The sequence below is a fragment of the Sciurus carolinensis genome, chromosome 11 (genome assembly GCF_902686445.1).
Source record: "Sciurus carolinensis chromosome 11, mSciCar1.2, whole genome shotgun sequence".
NCBI classification, from domain to species: Eukaryota; Metazoa; Chordata; class Mammalia; order Rodentia; family Sciuridae; genus Sciurus; species Sciurus carolinensis.
Window position 1 is genome coordinate 42,976,403 of NC_062223.1, and position 22,148 is coordinate 42,998,550.

The 22,148-nt window shown below is 37.5% G+C and overlaps 2 protein-coding genes across 2 annotated transcripts in view; one reads left to right on the plus strand and one right to left on the minus strand.

The window, feature by feature from the left end:
- Positions 1-21,064, minus strand: part of Pdhx (pyruvate dehydrogenase complex component X) — a 69,156-nt gene extending 48,092 nt beyond the window's left edge. The window contains exons 1-2 of the mRNA XM_047518098.1: positions 20,882-21,064; positions 625-705 (exon numbers count right to left, since the gene is read on the minus strand). Of these exons, the coding sequence (XP_047374054.1) occupies positions 625-705; positions 20,882-21,041 (241 nt within the window). The 5' untranslated portion in view covers positions 21,042-21,064. The remainder of the gene's footprint in view (positions 1-624; positions 706-20,881) is intronic.
- A 200-nt stretch (positions 21,065-21,264) lies between these two features.
- Positions 21,265-22,148, plus strand: part of Apip (APAF1 interacting protein) — a 29,857-nt gene continuing 28,973 nt past the window's right edge. Inside the window, exon 1 of the mRNA XM_047515789.1 lies at positions 21,265-21,461. Coding sequence (XP_047371745.1) covers positions 21,405-21,461 — 57 coding nt within the window. The 5' untranslated portion in view covers positions 21,265-21,404. The remainder of the gene's footprint in view (positions 21,462-22,148) is intronic.

Sequence of the window (22,148 nt, forward strand, 5' to 3'; positions counted from 1 at the left end):
TAAGCTTCTCATCCATTTGTAATTTATTCTTGGCATAATACAAATACTAACCTAATATTGCCTTCCTTCATCATGCACCAAGTATCCAAGTGTACCTACTTCCTCATTTTCTATTCAGTTCCATTAATTTGTCTTTTAAAACACCAACCCCACTGTTTTAATTATAAAGACTTAATATGTTTCAATAACTAGGAGTCTACTGCCCTTCTCTATTGCTCTTCTTTTGAGGCTTTTCCTTATTATTCAGACTCATTTGCCCTCTTCTAATCAACTTCCCTAGCTCCAGGAAAACAGGCCATCACACAGTCATGATAAAGTTATAAACTAAGGGAACTAATAAAAGCATGAGGTTGAAACTAAAATCTAAGAATAAGGATCAAAAATTGAGGAAAATCCTTAAAATATTTTAAAATTCAGTGCTTGTGGTAACACAGGATGAACCAAGAAAACTTTGCTACATTAACATGGGAGATTTTTATTTAAACAAGCCTATATTAGTAGCAAAGAAACAGTTTACTTCATTTATATTATGTATTGTATAATACAACTGATCAGAAAACATCAGAATGCTCAGGAAGAGTGATCAACAAAGTACAACAGACCTCAGTGAGGTTCTTAACTCACCTTCCTTTTTCAGCCATTTGACAATGTTTCCTTCTTCCATTGTAGGTGACAGTGATGGCATTAGGACCTTAATAGGATCAACTGAAAGTGAAAAAAAGAAAAGATCAGCCTCCTCCCAAAAAGTACTTTACAAGGCATCAATATCAGTTCAAGTAAATTACTATCAACTTCTGTTGAGAAAGAGGGTCCTCCAAAGACAACTCCCAAATGGCAAATAAAGTGTTCAATAAATACTAAGGAAACATAAAATTCTCAACTGTGCTTTTAATAAAACTCTATTAAAAAAATTTTTTTTTGACTCCTTTCATAATTCCTCAGTCTTTTATGCAAGGTGCTTACAAGTTAAAAAAAAAACCAAAAAACAGAAAAACTGATTTAGGATTGATTTAGGTTTCTCCTTTCCCTTTTGTCTCTGCAAAAAGTATTTATAGGTAAAATGATCAAAAGAAAAGAAAAAAAGAAAAAACATCAAAAAAGGGTTCTGATGACCTACAGCAGAATAATCAAGATTAGACTTTAAGAAATTGGTTGTTCTAAAGTACCTCTAAACCTATACTATGCAATATTCAAAGGTATAATATACTTTTCAATATTCAATACTATTCAGTATTCAAACAGTATATTATAGCACTCAATATTCAATGCTAGCAAGACTGAAAGGAAAAGTTTACCTAGTCAAGGATAATCAGGCAACAGAACCTAAGCAGTTGAACTGATCTCAGATTTTGTTCCCTACCACAATTCAACTGGGGATCCAAAAAGGCTGACCTTAAACCTGAGACACCTCTCACTGAAGCAAACTACTTTTTCTTTAGACACCTAGAAAAGGAGACAGTATGTATTTGTCCTGTTCTACTTCCCAATAATTACCCACTGTCCAGGACCATACTCAAAGAGCACACAGTTTTTGATTAAAATTTATATAAAGCTTATACTAATAAATTATCATAACAACAAATTACATTTTTTGAAATCCTTCACAGAACCATGCTCTCCTCAGATTATTCAACATTCAAGACCCAAACAAGTAAAATACCGCAGCACAGCTAACATATTTCAAATGTAGAAGAGGACAGAATGTTTTTTTTTTTTTCCCCCATTAATGTATTAGGGTTAAAAGTAAAGAAATTTAGATTTGAGTTAAATGAGGTTAAGTATTTCCTTTGGGAAATGAACTAATTTTATAGTAACTTTTGAAGAATTCTGATGGTTTCATGTTAAACATACTTCCAAGTACATATTAAGAAGAACGGTTCTGTCTATTCTCTACTTCCTCACTCCTCCGTAAAGGACTGGGAAAAAGCATGTCTAACTGCCTCAACTTTGGTCTCATTTTCTTTTAAGAACTTTCTGTCTATAAGGAACCCGAATTTTCCTCTCATGAGGCTCTTTCATGGTCCAGGCATCAATGAACCTGTCTTTCAAAGACATATCCACAGGATCACCTCTCACTGTTCCCATTATCAGGGCCCACTGGGTGTGAAGTGACAATTCACGTATGTATGTTTGCTTTGTATGCACAACTCTCTCCCTCAAACAAAAAGTCAAAGTATAGATACAGGGTTGTACTGGGAAGTCCAACTGTACAAGGCCTCAGTTCTAAATCACATTCTCCAATCCAACCTAGAAGCATTAAGACTTCACCCACTCATTCAATCCTTACACACCTGACTCCTTTCCTCTCTCTAAATTTGGTACCAAATTCTAAGACAGCTAGAATTATCACTCCTAATGGTCCAACAATGATAGAGCCCAAACTAAACTCAAAGTGAGCATGACCATTTCATCAAAGAGAAGACTACAGTTCAGATTAAGGGACCTGAATCTGTTAGCCTAGCTCTCTAGGTTGGCCTCTATTAGACTGTGTTACTTTGCATCTCAATGTTCCTTACAAATACTGATCACCAATTGATTGTTGATTATTTATAGCCTATTCATCAAACACAGCAAATTAAAATACAGCAAACCAGACACATCAACTCCAAATGAGCATTCTTCATATACTGAATGCAGTATTCTAAACCCTTGCCCTGCTTTGGGCATGCAGAATTCCAATATTAAGAAATCACCTTTAATAATGACAATGAACATTTCAAACGCAGAATAAAACATTTACTAAGTTCATTATATATCAGAAAAATGTAAGGAAAAATAACCACAATCAATAATTGAAGTCACTTAATTATTAATAATTTTATTAATAATTTATTTTTAATTTTAAAAATTTTAATGTAATTGGGGGGGGGGTTGGAGATTGAGCCCAGAAGCACTTTACCACTGAGCTATGTACTCACACTTCAAATTTTTTTGAGTCAGGGTCTCATTAAGTTGCAAGGCTGGCCTCCAACTTGTGATCCTCCTGCTTCAGATTCCCAAGTAACTAGGATTAAAAGTATGTACCACTGTATGTTTACTAGTATAACTCAGTTACTGCCAGGCACTGTCCCTGTAACCGCAGAGACCCAGGAAGCTAAGGCAGAGACTGCAGGTTTGGGCCAACTTCAGCGACTTAGTGAGACCCTGTCTCAAAATAAAAAATAGAAAGGGCTGGGGATGTAGCTCAGTGGTAACGCATTTTAGGTTCAATCCCCAGTACACACACGCACACACACACACACACACACAGAGTTGTTTTGGAAAGAACTACAGAATACAGGGCATCCAACTCCTGTCCCTTATGACTCAATAATTGTTGTTCCAAGTTTCATTTAATTTCCAAGCTAACTCTAATCGAAAGACAAGTTATAATAGTGTATAGTTTTATAAATTTTTGTACTTTTTCTTAGTAAAATAAGTCCTTGTGGACTAAAACAGGCACATTAAGACATTACATAGGTAGAAAACAAAGCAAACTACTATGCACAACCTTAATGCATAGGATCTACAGAACACTGGAATGCCAAATTCTTGAATGAACTATAATTAGTGAAGTGTGCTTAGGAAGAACACCCCACAGATCAAATCCAAACCACAACAATCCTACATTTGCAAATAAAAGAATTTTAAAGTGCTAAAGTGTAATACTCTAAACATATTTGGAAACAATAAATTTTCTAATTTCCTAGATTATTTTGTCTGAGTCTGTTGCCTTTCTTTTTTTACATGGTTTGATGAGAAAAAATTTGCCTAAGGAATGTAGAGCCAACTCAACCTTCAGCATTTATTTTTTAAGCTTATAATGAAAAATGTGTTTCGAGTTTAAAAAAAAAAAGGCAAAACCCCTTAATTTTGAAAGAGCATCATGGTAAGAAGTACAGTTAAAAAAAAAAACAGTTCCAATGTGCTGATTCTATCAACAAGTTTAAGCCTGGCATTATGAAATTGAATACTGTGTGTGTGTGTGTGTGTGTGTGTGTCTGTGTGTGTATGGAAAAATAAATATGAATTCATCAAATAAAGTTCCACTTCAAGGTGCAAAATAAATGAACCTCAATGATTCTACATTCAGATTCCAATTTATGACAAATCCTAAATCAATTCTCTCAAAACAAAGTCTCTCCTCAATATTTTAATACTTTGGTTCAGTTGCCATGATAAAATTCATATTTATTTTATGATTCTATCTCCTATTATAATTTCTCACCTAGAGTCCTTCACGTTTGCATTATTCCTGATGTTAAGGACTATTTTATGAAATGTCTGCATTTATTAAGTATTTTTTTCCAAAGCACAACATCGAGCACCTCAAAAACTTTCATGTTTTAAAAATTCAAAAAACAAAAATCATTCTTCACATAGTCACCCTTCATGGATGAATTGAAATTGCTTCTATGAATAATGATAAAATATAAAAATTCTGTAATAGATCACTACCCTTATTCTGCAATGAAGGTGACATAAATGGAAGAAAGATTTTGACATCTCCATTATTCAGTACCATCTCTTGATTGATTATACTGGCTTATTATGGAATAAAATGTGTAATATATTCTCTGACTACTCTAACTGATCTATCCTCTGACTTTTATGGTAGAAAAAACATTTCAAAATAAAAGCATTAATTTATTAGTAAGAGTACATTCTTTGGATTGGAACATTATATACATTTTCCAAATGTATTTTTCTGATGGGAAAATAATTTATATAATCATAATATCAGCTTTGAGTGTCAAGGTTGCACATAATTAATATCTATCTTTTAGGGTGCTGTCAACTGTCTTAAGATAGTGGAGGTTTTTCTAGACTCCCTTGGAATGGAAATACCCTATGTATACATTATTTAATTTTCATAAGAAATTAATGATAGTCCCCCTCTTCATTTCAGTAAGCAGTACATTCCAACATTATTCTGTTAAAATGCATAGTAAGTGCAAGTGCACCCATTATATTTCCTACTAATACCAACTGGCATAACTACAGGTAAGAAAAAAGGAAACGTGATTTTTCTAAACTGGTTATATAGGTTATTTCAATTAGCACTCAAAAATATTCAAAAATTAGAATCTAACCCATTTGTAGCAATCTGTTATTCTAGTCCTTTCTATAAAACTAGCAAATTATACCTAATTTTCTTATAAAGCCTGCCATTCTGTAGCAGTTATAAAACATTAAAAAGTCTTAAGATGACTCTGGTAATGTATATTTCCAGTAATTTAAATATATTGATTTTAAAGATAAATGTCTCATAAATCATTATAACTATCTTCATGTCTTTTTGCCTCAACAGAATGACACGATAAATTAAACTGCTTAGTTTACTGCTGCTTTACCTGCCATATCAACCACATGATCAACCTATCAATCACTGAATTTTATAGAAGCTTCTGTAAGCCATTTGTGTTTCTTCAAATTTGTTCTCCCAATTTTTCTACAGCATACTTCTGACTTTCATTTCAAATACAGTACACTGACCTAATTCTCATTTATTTGTAGTTCTTTTGTTCTAAAAATAAAACACTCATACTTAAACAAAATCAATTATATTACATATTTTAAACCAATGATATACAAGAATTATAAAAGGTGTCTGGATTAAAACAGAACACAAGCAAACTCTTAAAATATAAATGCAGAACAAATTGCTTTGTGTTTAATATGAAGCAGATCTAAGCTCCATTACTTTGACTAAAGTAATTAAGAAATCCAGCAGTTTACATATGGTACACTTAAAGCATCATGCTCTGGTCCATTTATGTGACTATATTCTAAGCACACAAAAATTGTGAAATAGATAGACCAAATGAAGAAGTAAATTACCCAGTACTTTCTTAGTATGGCCCCTGTCCCTAACATTAATTTGCTTCTTCTCTAATAGGCAGAGAGATCACTCATTTAATTACTTCTTGTTCAAATGCAAGAACTTACTAAATAAATTGAACCTTTAAAATTGCTGTTTAAACAAACCAATTCTGCCATCTGCAGGCTGAATGAAATAAAGCAGAATGAAATACAGGTAATTTTAAATCAGCATCAGGGCACAGAATATTAAAAGTGGGATCTTTGAATAAAGACAGCTGTAGCTTTTTTTTTTTTTAATGAGTGCTTATCACATGTTTTGTGTGTTCAAAGTTATTTTGGTATGGTACTGGTATAAAAATAGACAAAATGCCTATGGCCCAAAATAGAAATGAATGTACAACAGTTTGTGTGAAAATAGCATTTAGACAAAGAACCTACCAACAGTACATAAGTCATAATCCAATCCATAATCTGCCCAGCTTGCACATACACAAAGACTGAAAGGACATACTCCAAAATGACAGCAGTAGTTACCTCTAGTTATGGTATTATTATAGTTATTTATACTTGTTTCTTATCTACAATAAGTTTATCCAATTTCACTCCCCTCCAAAACTTACCTAAATATAAAACTGTGCTTTCAGATTTCATTATTTTTAAACAGAAACCATCAAGGATGTGGAGTGGGAACAATGGTTCAGAACTTTAGAAGGAAAAAAATAAAGAGCTAGGTAGTAACTAACTAAAGGGACCCTAGAAAACTCAATCCTATGCCAGAGAGGATTTGGGTCAACACTGAGAAGCGTTAGTGCCTGGTCCCTCAGTCCAGAGATTAGGTAACAACACCATCCTCTTTCAACACAAGACTGGAGATTGTTCTCTCTGGAAGGGTAAAAAGAAGACCTTTGGTACAGAGGTTCGACCTACATGGCTGCAGATCAATAAAAACTGCAGAATTAAGTTAACTGCAAAATGAGTTGATGTGACTGACATAATAGAAAATTCTGAGTAGATACTATTAGATGGTATGTGATAGTTACACACAAAATTAAACAATTTTAAAAGGTGGTAATTATTATAAAGAAAAAACGAAGGCAACAAGTAAAATATAGGACAATATCAGACAATCTTCAGCAGTGCACAGTATTTGTCTAGTATTAATAATGAATATGGATTTAAACAAGAATTACAAAATAACTACACAGAGTAGGGAAAACAGGATAGCATTGACCAAATGTCATCCACAATGTCTAAAACACAAATACGGAAGAGGGCAAATGCCAGAAGAAACTGAGACAGAGAATTACCATATGGTTATATACTTTTAGAATTATATGACTAAACTATATGTGTGTATCACTGTGCTAAATATTATTTAATAAACATAAATATTAATAAAAATAATTATTTTTAAAAATCTTATGGAAAAGCAGGGTACTGAAGTAGTTTTACAAGCAATCACTGGAGACAAACTGCTTAGGTTTAAATTATAGATCTTCCTCCTGCAAGTTACTTAGTCATTCTGTGCTTAAGTTTCCTCTTCTACAAAATGATAATATAAGCAGATTTTTATAAAGAAATAAGGTAACACAAACAAACTCTACGATAGAGCCTGGCAAAGAGTAAGTCTCAAAAATGTTAACTTATTGCTAGAAGCACAGAAACCTGGTTAAGAGATGGACTCCAAACGCATCCAGAGAGCTAGAGGTATCCCAATATCCTATACCATTACGGGGTATCACAATTACTTCCTGGAGGAATGAAAGATGAATTCACAGGTTTCTTTAACCTTCCCAACCTAAACTTGAAACTTCCTTTTTATTCTCTCCTATATCCAACCTTGTCCTATGGCTGATGTTCACTCACTCTTAATTTCTATTCTAACTGCATTTCACATTTGAAAAGCAAACTATCATTAGAATCACCAGCCAGTGTTCCACTTTCAGTGCAGTTATAATATTCACTACCAGAGCTTAAAGCCAAAGTAAGCATTTGTCAAATGTCTATGAAGTGCCTGTTATCTTAGCCTAGACCTAGACAGTTTCAAAAGGATTATAATAAAGATGGGAAGATAAATACACAAGTACTTCAGAGTATAAATAAAAGTGCCATGAGACCATAGAAGAAAAGAGCTGAGATTCTAGTTTATCGAGAAACGAGAAAAATTTGGGCTAGTTCCACTTAATATCCATTAGGATGGTATTATAAAAAGTTTCTTAAAACAGAGAACAAATGTTGGTGAGAATATGAAGAAAACAGAATTCTACACACCGCTGGTATAAATGTAAAATGGTTTACTCACTGTGGAAAATAACAGAACAGTTCCTCAAAAAACTACACAAAGGATTACCATGTTATGCAGCAATTGCATTTGTAGGTATGTACCCCCAAAAATTGAAATCAGGGACTTGAATAGATATTTGCTCACCCTTGTTCCTAATAGTATTATTCACAAAAGTCAAAAGATTAAAACAACTCAGATGTATACCAGAATAAAAATGGTGGAAATACACTGAGCCATAAAAATGAAATTGAAATACCTGCCACTAAGTAAAATGTCAGACACAAAAGTTCAAATATCTTATAACCCCATTAATATGAGGTACATAGAATAAGCAAACCCAGAGACAGAGAATAGCAGTTGCCAGGTACTGGAGAAGGGACCTGGGGGGTAACTGTTTAATGGGCAGAGTTTCAATATGAAGTGATGAAGAGTTCTGTGACGGCCGCAGAGTGACACAAACATCAGGGAAACGGTACACTTAAAAATGTTTAAAATGGTGTGATTTATATATCTTTTACCATGGTATAATGAACTTTAAAAAAAATCTGTGCTGGGCAAACAGAACAAGGAGAGAAGAGGAATAGACATTCCAGGTAATGGAAGCATTTCTATGCACAGAAATAGGCGGCAACTGTTGCTTAATTTTGCTGAGGAATAGAATATAACAAAAATGAAGAGTGGGCCATGGAAGTTAAAAAGTACACTCGGACTACTTTGTAGTCATCTATAGCACCATACTGTCTAAGGTACTGTACAGATCAAGTTAATTTTGGTATTATTTAAATAGAAATGAGAAGCCAGGGAAGTTTTTTGGAGCAAGTAAAGAAAATGATAACAAAAAAAACTGGACTTATTTGCTGTTCCACATCTACAGTTAATTTTCCCAAATCTATAAATTACAAAAACAAAACAAAAGAAAAAAACCTAAAACTCGTTAAACCTTGCACATCCTTTTGAGGTGGTCACAATTATAAATCTTGCAGAGGAACTAAATTAACAAGCCTTCAGATTTTAAGTAAAAAGTGAAGATACCCATGCCCGTTTTTACTCGTGTACCCCTGAGTTGACCTGAGACTAAAAAGGCACCTGGGGTCCAGATATTTCTAAGTTTGAGCTTCCACATCACAGGGACAGAAATAGTAGAGTTTAACACATTTTGCCCCATTATCTCAGAAATGAACACCCATAAAATCTTAAACAGAGGGGCTGGGGAGATAGCTCAGTCGGTAGAGTGCTTGCCTTGCAAGCACAAGGCCCTGGGTTCGATCCCCAGCACCACAAAAAAAAAAAAAAAAAAAAAAAAAAAAAAAAAAATCTTAAACAGAGCAACAAATATGCCACTTATATTAACTCCAAAACAATTATTCTGTTTTGGACATCTTTTAAGAAAATAGGTGAATGACAAATGCTTGAAAATATTTTTAGAATTTATTGTGAAAAAGTTGGAGTAGTGTTCTTTAAAGATGGAGAGAAGAGACTAGAAGTTAGAAAGGGCAAGGAAATAGATTCTCTCCCACAGAGCCTCTTAAAGGAACACTTCTCTGCCAGCCTCTTAATTTTAGGTCCTCTGATCTTCACTACCATAAGGAATTAAACCTGGCTGGGCGCAATGGTGCACGCCTGTAATCCCAGGGGCTTGGGAGGCTGAGGCAGGAGGATTGAGAGTTGAAAGCCCAGCCTTAGCAATGGTGAGGCCCTAAGCAACTCAGTGAGACCCTATGTCTTCCTAGCCTATAGGGCTGGGGATGTAGCTCAATGGTCAAACACCCCTCAGTTCAATCCCGTATCCGCACCCCCTCCCAAATATTAAACCTGGATTGTTTTCAGTTACTCAATTTGTGGTGCTTTAGTACAGCTGCAATAGGAAAATAATAGACATCTTACAAAAAATTATTTTGCATTGTCAGTTATCTACAATTCAAGTTGTAAAATAACTCAAAAGCAATGTGTTATGGACTATTTGTGACCCCCCCAAACTCCTATGTTGAGGCCTTAATGCCCAGTGTGACTGTATTTAGAGATGGGTTCTCTAATAGGATTAGCATCCTTCTCAAAAGACACAGTAGACCACTCATGTTCATGGGCACACACACTCTCTCCTCTTCTCCCTTTTGTGTACAAACACTGAGGAAAGGTCATGTGAGGACATAGAAGATGGCCATCTATAAGCCAGGAGTTAGCCATCACTGGAAACAAAATCAGCCAGAACTTTGGTCTTGGGCTTAAAGCCTCCAGAATTGAGTAAATAAATTTCAGTTTAAGCCCCCCACATACAACAAAAAAAAAAAATTATGGTGAAAATGGCAAAACTTTGCTGTGAAAGTTACTTCTACTAAGTGTTCAACTGAACAAAATAAGCACATACATAACTTACATGTAAATTATTTTCTACAACTAGGTAGTCATTTTGAGGAATGCACTGTAATTCAAATTATGTACAGTGGAAAATAGCTGTCCTGCACACAGGACACTGGAACAGTGTATGCTGTGTAATCACGTGCAGTGCAGTGGACTGTTGCCTGACAAACTCTTTTAACATTTGCCAGTTGTCATTATTTGCGGACAAGTTGTGACCTTTCTTCATGCTTTTCCTAAATAGTTACTGTACTTATTGTTGTAACATTATTTATAAGAGGTAAATTCATAAGATATATAAATTCTATGCACTGTGAAATGTTGAGATTTTGCTATAATTGATGTATATTGTAGAAAAGGTGCTCACCAAGGATCTTTTGCTTGGAAGGAAGGTATTTCTACAAATGTATGAAGTGGTGGAGAACGTACAAACTGTTTTATTCAACAGTCTCTTCACTGGTTATGACTTGATGGTAATGGATTCCAAGGTACAAGCATCATGAAGGAAAACAGACTAAATAAGTGCCCTCTGAAACTGACTAGAACTGACGTAGAAACAAGAGGGCCATTCAATGAGGGAAAAAAGAAACAGAGTGAAGTCAGTATGTCTCAACTAGGTAGCTATAATAATTTCAATGGCTATGAGGATGAATGCAATCAGTTGGTTTCCTAATAGTACATTTGTTAGAGGTAAAAAAAAAAATAGTATTGGCTTTTGTTCATCTGAATAATTGATACATTACAGTATACATAGGAATTACAAAATTTGTGAAGAAAATTCTGTTGTTGGATTTCAAAAGAGACACTTGCTAGGCATATCTAAAATGATGCAAGAAGAAACTATGAGGAAGAAAGCATACTACAACCCAAGATAATCAGATTTGATATAAAGTCATATTATTTTCAAGGCAAAATGGCAACATCTAAACAAGTCCCATCATGTGAAATCAACAACACATTGTCAAAAAATGTAATATAACACCGTTTGAAGTGTTTTGTTCCCTTCCACCAAAAATAACAATTGAACAGATCATGAAAGTCACTTCTTTGTATACGGTGTAATATATGAAAGGATACCCTATTTGCCCAATGCTTCATTTATAGGATGGCTCATATATATGTAAAAGATACTATGTTGTCCGAGGGTCCTATTTATAGGACAACCTATATTTTCATCCTCAACAATAATAAAGGATATGTAAGTTCTAGATTACAATTTCTAACCTATTTTAATGTACCTGTATAGATTTTGTTAAACTATTCTCAGAATTGAAAACTTGGGACTTAATGGGTTAAAGCTAGAAAGCAGCATCCTCTGACATACATTTCTGGAAGATTACTTCATGGCACAGGAGTAGAGTGAAGTGGAGGAGAAAGGCTGAAGACGAGATCTGCTTTTTCACTCATTCATTTATTTAACAAGTATTTCTTTGGCACTTACCATAAGCTAATTAGGCTTTCTTCTGGTGTTAAAGATATCAAAAGTGAATTAAAACAGACGAAAATCCCTACTTTTCTGAAGCTTTCATTTTAAAGTAGAGAGAAAAGAAATAAAATTTCTGGTGGTGATAAAAAACAAAAAAATTAAACAAAGGTACAGAGACAATGACAAGGGAGGAACTATTTTATTGGTTGATCACAGAAGGTCTCTTTGAATAGGTGAGTGTGTTAGCTTCTCATCCCTATGACCAAAATACCTGATAAGAACAACTTAGAGAAGTTTATTTTGGGCTCATGGTTTTCAGAGGTTCAGTCCATGGTGGCGGAAGGGTGTGGCACAAGAAAGTTGCTCAGTTCATGGCAGCCAGGAAGCTGAGAGAGAATGAGCAAGCAAGGAAGCAAGGACAAGACACAGTCCAAGGTCACACCTTCAGTGACCTACTTCCTCCAGTTACCACCTAGTAGTCCATTCCAATTATTGATCCTTTGAACAAATTCATCCACTTATTAGGTTACAGCTCTCACAATTCAATCTCTTCACTTTGAACATTATTACATTGCCTAATACCTGAAATCTTTAGGGACATTTTTAGATCCAAACCTTAACAGTGAGTTGAGCTAAATGGAGGAAGCCATGTATACATATCTGATGAAAAATCCTCTGAACATGGTCAACAGAAAGCACAAAGGATGAAAAGACAGTGTTTGTTATGTCAAAACATAACAAGCAAATCGGTTAGTTAGCTGCCAGAATGGGAGTGAGTGAGCTCAGTGGAGCATGGGAAGAACTGGGATCAGGGGTGGGGGGCATTCATTTCCCTGGGCCTTGTAAACCACGGTAAGGGGTTTCAATTTTAGTCTGATGATAATGGAAGTTCTTGGAAGGTTTTCAGCAAAAAACTGACAGCATCTGGCTTCCAATTTAAAGGTAGCACTCTGAAAGCTGTACAGCTTGTGGGGAAGACCTCTAAGGGGAGGGATCTGTGTGTTCTGCAGCGGAGGATGCAGCCAGTCCCAGGTGACCTAATAGGAGGGAAGGAGCCAGGAAGAAATGCCCTGCCCAAACGCCTGTTTCCCTTCACTCTCCTGCCTGTGCTGCCCATTGGCTAAACCCAACTGAAAGGCAGGTAGTGTGGGGAAGGGCAAATGGAAGATACCCATCCCTACCTGAATCGTCCCCACCAGTCATGACACTTTATTTCTACCTCAGTTTAAGCACTTAATGTAGTGTGTGTGTATGTGGTAGCACTATACTGAGGCAAAAGATGGCAGTGAGGACACCTACTGGGACACTCCTTGTAATCCAGATTAGTGATGGTGGCTGCATGGAACAGTCCAGTTGATAGAAGCAGGAGAGGTGAGGAGCGTTTAGATTACATTTTAAAGGTAAAGCAAACAGGAATTTCTGATAGACTGGATGTGGAATATGAAAATAAGGAGTAAAAGGTGACTCTCGTTAGGAGCACAAGTGAGAGAACAAAAGTACAATCAGATGCCATGGCTCCAAAATAAAAATCTTTCTTCCTATAAAGTGTCCAAGTAGCCTTATAAACTACAAACTTAATTCTTATTCAGCTATTCAAATGAAAGACAAAAAAAAAATCTCATTAAAAGTCAGTCAGTTTAAAAGATCCTGATGTAGAGTACTTAGCATGCATGAGGCTCTGGGTACGACCCCCAGCACCACAAAAAACAAAAATAATAAAATAACCTGTGCTTACACTTATGCAAGTCACTAGCCTACAGGCACAATCCAGAGAAAGTACTTGATTTAAATGTAGAAATTATACTTGATCTCTTCCCTTCTCTTAGCATGAGAACTACCCACACACAACCACACACAATACAGTGTTTGACAGTTTAAGTGCTCAAACTGAGGTAGAAACAAAGTGTCATGACTGATGGGAATGAGTCAGTTGTGGGTAGGTGTCTTCCACTTGCCCTTCCCCTCAGTTCCTTGCACTTGGCTTTCAACTGGGTTCAGCCAATGGGCAACACAGGCAGAAGAAGGAAAGGAGAGAGGAGTTTGGTCAGAGTACTTCTTCCCTGGCTCCCTTGCTCCTGTGGGGCACTGCAGCTGGCTGCATCCTTCACTGCAGGGCACACAGCTCCCCTCCCTGTGGAGGTTCTCCCAGCAGGCTCTCTCCCTTCCGATGCCTCTTAAAGTCTCTTGGTAGTGGTGACAGTACCTTCTTCCAAACAGCCCCACAAGATAGCACTGTCTTTACATCTGAACTCACAAAACTGGTCACTTATTAAATTCTCCTCAAGTTAACATTTTGAGACTGCTGTTTCCTGCTTAGACTCCCTCAATTATACCAAAAGAATTGGGAGAGTGGCAGCTAAAAGAGAAAGATGTCAAACTCTAGGCAAGCTCAGTCCATCTGAAGGAATAGAACAGCACAAGAAAGGAGAAAGAAGCACAGATGTTTGGGGAAAGGTAAATGGTCTAATAAGCCTAAATGCAGGAGTAAAATTAACTCATATCCAGATGAATCAGGATTCCCAAATTGCTGGTTTGTAGTCACACATACATGTATCCACTAGTCATATATTTATGTTGAAACCTCTACATTAAAACACAACTTTCTTGTTCTCAGATACATTAAATAGTCTTGCAAGGTAGCATAACTATTTTCTGCAGGAAATGGCCAAAATGTTTATAGATACAGGTTGGAGACCAGGTAGTACATTATGGGTAACTTATATGGAGAATCTGAGTCCCTCAGAATCACATAAAAAATTTGCATGTATGCATTTTTCTGAGGAAATGTTATAGTTTTTGAAAAGAGTTTTCAAGTAGATTTGTGCCCCTCTAAACACCGGTGCTAGTATATTCCCAAGCAAACTGTCCTAAATGATACATGTCAATCCCAATTCGTCCCTAGAAATACTTCATACAGTAGTAATAGAGAAGAAAGTCCTTTATACAATTACAGAAATGTATCAAGTAGATCACTACCTACAGTAAATATACTGCCTATAAAAAAATCACCATACATATATTTTGTTAAAGACCCTGTTGATTTTTTTTATGTGTGTGTGTATGTGTGTACATTTTCACATACTATTCACTGGTACATTTAAAAAAAGACTAGCCAGAATTATTGTGCAGTATACTGCTGCAATATGAATTTCCTCTGAATGAAGAGATTTCAGTTTGCAAAACTGGTCTTCTTGGTTCTAAACCGTATTAAAATTCTACATGAATTCCTGTTTATTTTGCAATTTTGGGACAAGAGCTAAAAGAAAGCATTGATCCACTTTAGGAAAGAAATCAATGCATACATAATTAGGGGCACTGACACATTTGTCACAAAAAGTAAAGAAAGCTCAAGATAGCAATAAAAAGGCATATTTAAGAGTATACCATTTTAGAAACTTAAGACAGCAAGAAATTACATATTTTTTCTCTTAAGTAGTCCTGTTACCTGTTATACAGTCTAGAATTTTAGTACTTTAAATTGTTACATGAGTAGCATGACAACTATTACCGAAACATTTCACAATGTAGTTATTATTAAAATAAGTCTCACTTCACAAAACAAAAATGTGGAAATGTTCTCTTGTAATATATAAATGGTTAATAAAACTCTAGCATGCTGACACGGTTCTGTTGGTATCTATAACCAGTCACTTGATACTAAGGTTGACTGTGTTTAAGGTAACAGGCTTTGGTGCTTAGCAGACGTGGTTGAAACGGGAACTATATCCCTAGAGCACAGCATTAGCTGTAAACACTAAATGAGGGGGCATGGTACACAGTAAGCTCTGAAAACATGCTATTTATTATTCTAAAATCCACTCGCTCCAACTTCTTTCTTGCTGCTAGAGGCTCACTTTTGCTCAGCTGCTCTTCTTGTGTTCAAGGTTAGTGACCCCATCACCCAGCTCCTTCATTAAACCAAAGCCAATCCATTTGTCCCATCAGTAAAGTCAAGGTAGTGACTGGCTTAGGAAAGAGCACATGATCTAATTCTAGTCAACACAATAAGGGAATTCTGTGGCCTTAACACATAAAGATGTTTCCCTGTTTTGCAAAAAAGGGATCCAAGGAGAAAGACCCTCTTCTACTGGGTATCATCAAGCACATAATTTAAAATAATTATCCATTTAATTACTATTCTTGGGCAAATTATTAAAGCCTCTTTCAATCTCTACTTACCAATACAATTTGATTAATCCTTTCAGTGTTCTTATAATGATTAGAAGTGATGCAAATAATCAAAACCGAAGCCTGACAAATAGTGAATCCCCAGGATGTGATAGCTACTTCTAATGTCCCACTTTCACAAACAAAATGTTCTAAAGCAAAGCAAACATGTAGAAAGTATTCTTAGCTTCTCATGTTGCTACTTCTACTCATTTAACCTCCTTTAATCTTTTCCTGTTTTCCCTGGATGTTCATACAGCTCAACTACTGAGTGGCCTAAAACTGCTTTGCTTGGATGATTTTACTTGGTTATAACTTAGCCTAAAATAACTACTACACTGTGGTCTCATTTTAATCAGACTGTAGCAGTAGTAGACATGCCAGTCGTCGGTTCATAACTCATAATTCCTTCTTAAAAAAAGTATTCAAACTTCAGTCTTTGAAAGAATTAACTCTTGAGTGTTCCATGCCATTACAAACTCATACTGGATTAATTGGCCTCTTTTTTCAAGAAATTTGGAATTAGATCTCAGAATGATGGTGGGTACTTGAACAAAACTGAAAGAGCATGGAACAAAAAGGACTGACTCAGCATTAAGGCAAGGTAAGCTGACATCATAAAGGAAGAAAATGTGAATAAGTAGCTTGGCAAGCCTGCGGAGAAAAACAAAGCACACAGAGAAACAAACAACAAACAATAGGAGCCCTAGAAGATACAGATGGAGTTGTTATGGTTACTGTGTAACCCTGCATCATTTCATATTTTTGGTGTTATATACTTTCAATAAATCCCACTTTTACTTCAGCTTTCTGTGTTTTTGTTTCCACAGTTAAATGAGAATTTGAGAAAGACTATCAATCTCATCAATATCAGGATAGAAGCACATAAGAATCAGTCCTAAAAGAGCATCCAAGTCCTGGCAAAAATATCATACCAGCAATTTTGTTATCAAAGAAAAGATGCTGCCTTGTTGTTATAGAACCTGCTGTCAAAAACTCAGGTGCCTAGGGTAAAGAGGTAGGTAAGAGGAGGAGGCTAGCATCTTCAGGTTGTTTTTGTTCTTCTTCTTCTGCTGCTGCTTCTTCTTTAGATTCATTTATTTTCATATTAACTGGATAAAATTTTTCCTTCTTCAAACACACATTCATTTACTCTCTCCCATTTTTCTCGGTTTATCTTTTATTTTCTGCATTCCACAGAGATGAGAGTATGTCTCAGTCCATCTTCTCTTGCCATAACAGAATACCTGGGACTTAGTAATTTATAAAGAACAGAGATTGATTTAGCTCAAGGTTTTGGAGACTGGGGGTTCAAGAGCACAGTGCCAGCACCTGGTAAGGGCCCTCTTGTTAAATCATAACATAACAAAGCATCACAGGGCAAGGCAGAGCAAGTATGCTGGCATAAGCCTGATTTATCTTCCTCTTCCTATAAAGCCACTAAAGCCATCAAGGGGCCCAACCTCACAATCTCATCTGATCCTAATTACCTCCCAAAGAGTTTGCCCTATTATATAATTAAATATGAATTTGGGGATTAAGTTTCCAAAACAAATTTGGAAGGATGTATTCAAATCATAGCAGGATACATGAAAAGAATGACTAGAGGTGATGGTATCACCATTATATGCTCTAATTTGATGTTTATAAGAGAAGACAACCATCTAGATTTTTATGTAAAGTCTCTGAGTTTTAAAATGTTGTCAATAAATTTTCTTCTACAATCAAGTGGGTCAGTTCACTGGCTGTTGAATTGCAATCCCACTGCAGACTTTAGGGTCATTTGAAACTTCCGATATTTCTAACTTCCTTAGATTATGTTTAACACCTATAATATACAAAGCCTATAATTATGTACTAGGGAAATTACTATCAAAGTTGAACTCATTTGTTTTTTATTCACTTAATTCAAAATTCAATGTTGTTCCTTGGCAATTAACTTAAAACAAATGTTAATTAATATTAAATGCCAAATCACACCACATACTCTTAACAGGGCAGCAACATAAACTCTTCAAAGTTAACTGCCTAGAGTGGGTTGAAAAACCACTTACAAATGCTGTCAGTTCTGTAAATATTACATTGTGCCCTGTGGATCCTTGTTTCTGTTGTTCCTTCAGCCTGGAAGGGCTGGCACTTCTTCCACTACAAACAATTTCCTTATCATCCTGAACTTAGCACTCAGAGCTCCCGGCACACTCTACTGAAATCATGTCTTTATTGTTTATCTCCCCAGACTATAAATACTTTAAGGATAAGGTCTATATCAAATTTGGGATTGTATAACTGGAGCTAAATATGAAAACAATGGACCATAAGGCAGAACACTGAAAGTATTGTTTAGTAGATCACTTTTATCCAAGGAAGCTACCATGTACCTGGCACCTAACAGATGCTCATTCCTTTACTCAAATAATATTAGTCAAGTGGTGAACAACATATTCATCCTTTTCAATAAACATGTCAGTTGAAAGAATGAAATAAATGAAGGATTTGTAAACATAAATGTAGATATGCCCTTTGGTTCACTAACATTAAAGATGTACAGTTTAATTTCTCTACACTTAATTTAGTATTTTCACCCAACTAAATACAAAGTCAAATTTACTAGGTTGTTGTGAGACGTGAATGAAGGGCAGTCATAATTTGTAAAAATGCTGCCAGCAAACGTCTTTTAGGGAAACCAAACCTCTAAGGATACTTCCAAATGACAAATTTTTAAATCTTAGATGTGTGAGAGAGGGAACAGTTCAATAATTGTTGCTTAATTTATATAGTCAACAGTTATCCAAATAGTTGTTTAGTTTTATTAAAATAGTTTTTTTTTTAAATCAAACTCTAAGAAAAACTGTCTGTATATAAAGGCAAACAAACACCATTGCAAATTCATATTTGCTGTGCAAGTATTCAGCATAGCAAAACAAAAAACTGTGGCTGGAAGTTAGGAGATAAATTTTGGCTCAGTGTTGGGGGGAGTGCAATTTTTCCACATAACAGCAATCTAACAACACAGCTTCAAATGTAGTATAAACCTCCTCTCCTGAGAATTAAGGCTGTTAATCAACTGACTTGAAAATGAAGAGACTATGGTGGACTATCCAGGTGGGCCCTGGAAGAAGGAAAGCAGGAGGGAGTGGCAAGAGAGATGTAATGTGATAAATAATGGACCAGTCATGGAGGCCTTTAGAAGCTGGAAAAGGCAAGGAAACAATTCTCTCCTAGAACCTCCAGGAAAGAAAAAAGCCTCTGCCAAACATCGTGATGTTAGCCTACTGAGAGTCATTTTGTACTCCGACCTCTCAAACTATAACATAAGGATTTGTCTGTTGCAGCAGCAAAAGGAAATTAATTCATCTTGCCTTGGAATGTAGTACTCTTTCCCTTATAGATGAAATCCAGAGTTAGACAATCCTGGTGTTGTTCATGGTGTACCTCTGAAGAACAGGACAGGGGGAGTACTAAAATGTCAAGATACATCAGATAAAGACTGCCTAAGAGAAATTGTAAAAGGAGGAGGAATTAAATTGTTTCTAAGGAAAACGTCTAAAACTGCATGCACATTCTTGTGTGTGACCATGTAAGTTCTTTTCTTTGTTGTCTGAAGCATTCAAAGATTTTCAAAAGGATATTTTGTAAACAAGAGTAAGCACCTTTATAGATTATTTCCAACACATGGCTTTTAACATTCCATGATTTTCTAAGGCAGTAAGTCTCAAAGTATAGACCATCAACCCCCAAATAAAGGTTAAAGCTCACTTAATGTTGTTAGTACAATGCAGACTCCCAAACTCCACCTGAAACAAAATCTCTAAGAGCTGTAGGAAAGTTCAATACTTTAAAAAAGAGGGTGGAGGAGCGAATCCTACACACTGTAAAAGAACCACTGCTCTAAGGAATGTTGTACAAAATATTGCACTGGAAATTGAACTAAGTTGTTTCCATTGCCCAATCTTTAGAAACCTCAGTCATTTTACCGTCAGACTGTGTAAGCTGTTGTTTTTTTCTGAACCTCAGGCAGCATCACTGCATCTAATTTTTTGGATGCAAATTCATTCTGTGATGTGCCAAGAATGATGACAAGCAGGTAACCTATCAAACTAAAAAAAATTAGTTTTATTCTCCAATCCCTCGCTCCAAACCCCTATCCCAGACTCCCCGGTTTAAGAAAGAATAATGTTTGCCATGCGTTTTACATACTGTCCTGCTAAATATTGGAAGAATTATGTTTTTGTGCCAGAATCATTACTAGACAAATTTCTACAATGAACTTATTAACCCGTCCTAAATTTTCATTTTTCAAGGGAATGCTTTACTTGAAACATTATCCTGATCGTACGAATGTGATGCTACAGGTATTTACAAATGAAATCTTATAAATTACGTGTCATCAGGTGGGGCAACAAGACCGGCAGTCAAGACCTTAAATCTCCCAAAAAGGACAGGTCCTGAGAATGAATAAGAAAGCAAGCAGAGGCTTTAGAATCTAAGTAACCTCAGGCAGCTTTTCTCGGTCAGAGATTCCTGACAACAGTGAAAGAATCTCAAGTGTGACTGGGAAGGGGCCCCGAGAAGGACGTTTAAAGCGAAACTCTCGATGCCTCACAAACAGACCAAATTCCAAGGCAAGGTCACAGAGAAGCCATACAAGCCAGGGGGTCGGAGTCAAGCTTTCTCTCAGCGCCCAAGGCATCCCTTTGCGGCACGCATTAGACCCAGCCAGCAGACCCCTCTCTGAAGGGGATAAGAGACACGGCACCTTCATACCCAGACCGAGGCCCTCAAGCAAGAATGCACTCAGGCCCATTGCTCAGCTACACAGAAAAACTGAGCGAGCCTCGGCCACTCACCCCGCAGCCAGTGAGTGCTGTGAAACCCTCTCCAGCTAGTTCCACGGCCGACAGACCACCTGGCAGCGCCTCTGGATACTCCCAGGTTTCGCCGGCCGCCGAGGCCCAAGAGGTAGCGGAGCAGCGGAGGGTCACAGCCCAGCTTCCAGGAGGCCGCCATCTTCCCGGCTTTCCCCGGGCTGCCCGCAGCACAGCCTGACCGCCAGCCTCAGGCCCCTCCCAGGCCCCGCCTTCCACCTGGCTAGCCACGCCCCCCCGCTCCCGCCTAGCCTGTGGGTGTCGCAGGCTTGCTCTTAGCCCCGCCTCCAGCCTCGTTGGCCACGCCTCCTGACCGCAGCAACACCAGCACCTCTCCCAACCAGCGAGGCCCTCCCAGACCCCGCCTCCCGACCTGTCCGCTCCGCCCCCGGGATGCCCTTATCGCCGCCTGTCTGCACTGTGGCCTGACCGCAGTAGACCAGGCGGAGCGCCGGGCGCAGAGCCGTGTGGAGGCTGGAAACCGGCGGTGCCCCTCGTCCGGACCATGTCTGGCTGCCACGCTCCGGAGGGAGACTGCTGCATGCGACGATGCAGCGCGCAGGTAGGGGCGGGGCCGCTGGCGCCGCTCTTCCGAGGCGGCGGGGCGCTGGCGTGGGGTCGCGAGCCGCGGGGTCGTGGGCGGGGCTTCGGCCTGTGCGAGCGCAGCTCCGCGTCTTGGCTGCGCGCTCGACGGCGAGAGCGGGGTCCCAAACTGAAAACGCGAGAGTAACCGAGTGAGGAGCGCCTTTGGGCTGCTGCCGCATGTGTTTGTCGGGAAAACAGACCGAAGGAGTCTTGAGGCACCGGAGTACAACGAGCGAAAGCTGAGCTCCTCGAACTCCTTTTCTGCGTCCGGCGACCAGCTTCACGCTGCGGAACCGGAGCTGGGCCTTTGGAGCCGGCACACTTCCGTAGAGTTGCTCCTTACCTGTTTAGATGAATAACGGGATGGTTCTGCCTAAGGATTCTTCCTTAAGCAGAAGTCAGGCCTGCAGGGTTTTCATTCACTTACACCAACAATCTTACGGAAGTCTTACCTATGTGCTCAGAGTGGTGAATATGAAAAATGGCCCGGAGTCCAGAGAGGAACTAGACCAGTTAACAAATGCAGGAAAAGCCCCCTAAAGTTGGCTCCCTTATCCAAGGACTGAAAGTCTCAGTTAAACATTGGGGAGATTTTATTGCTAAGTTTTTGTGAACCGTTATGTTGTTTTGAATAAGTGACTTTTCCCAAATTAGCAAAGACGAC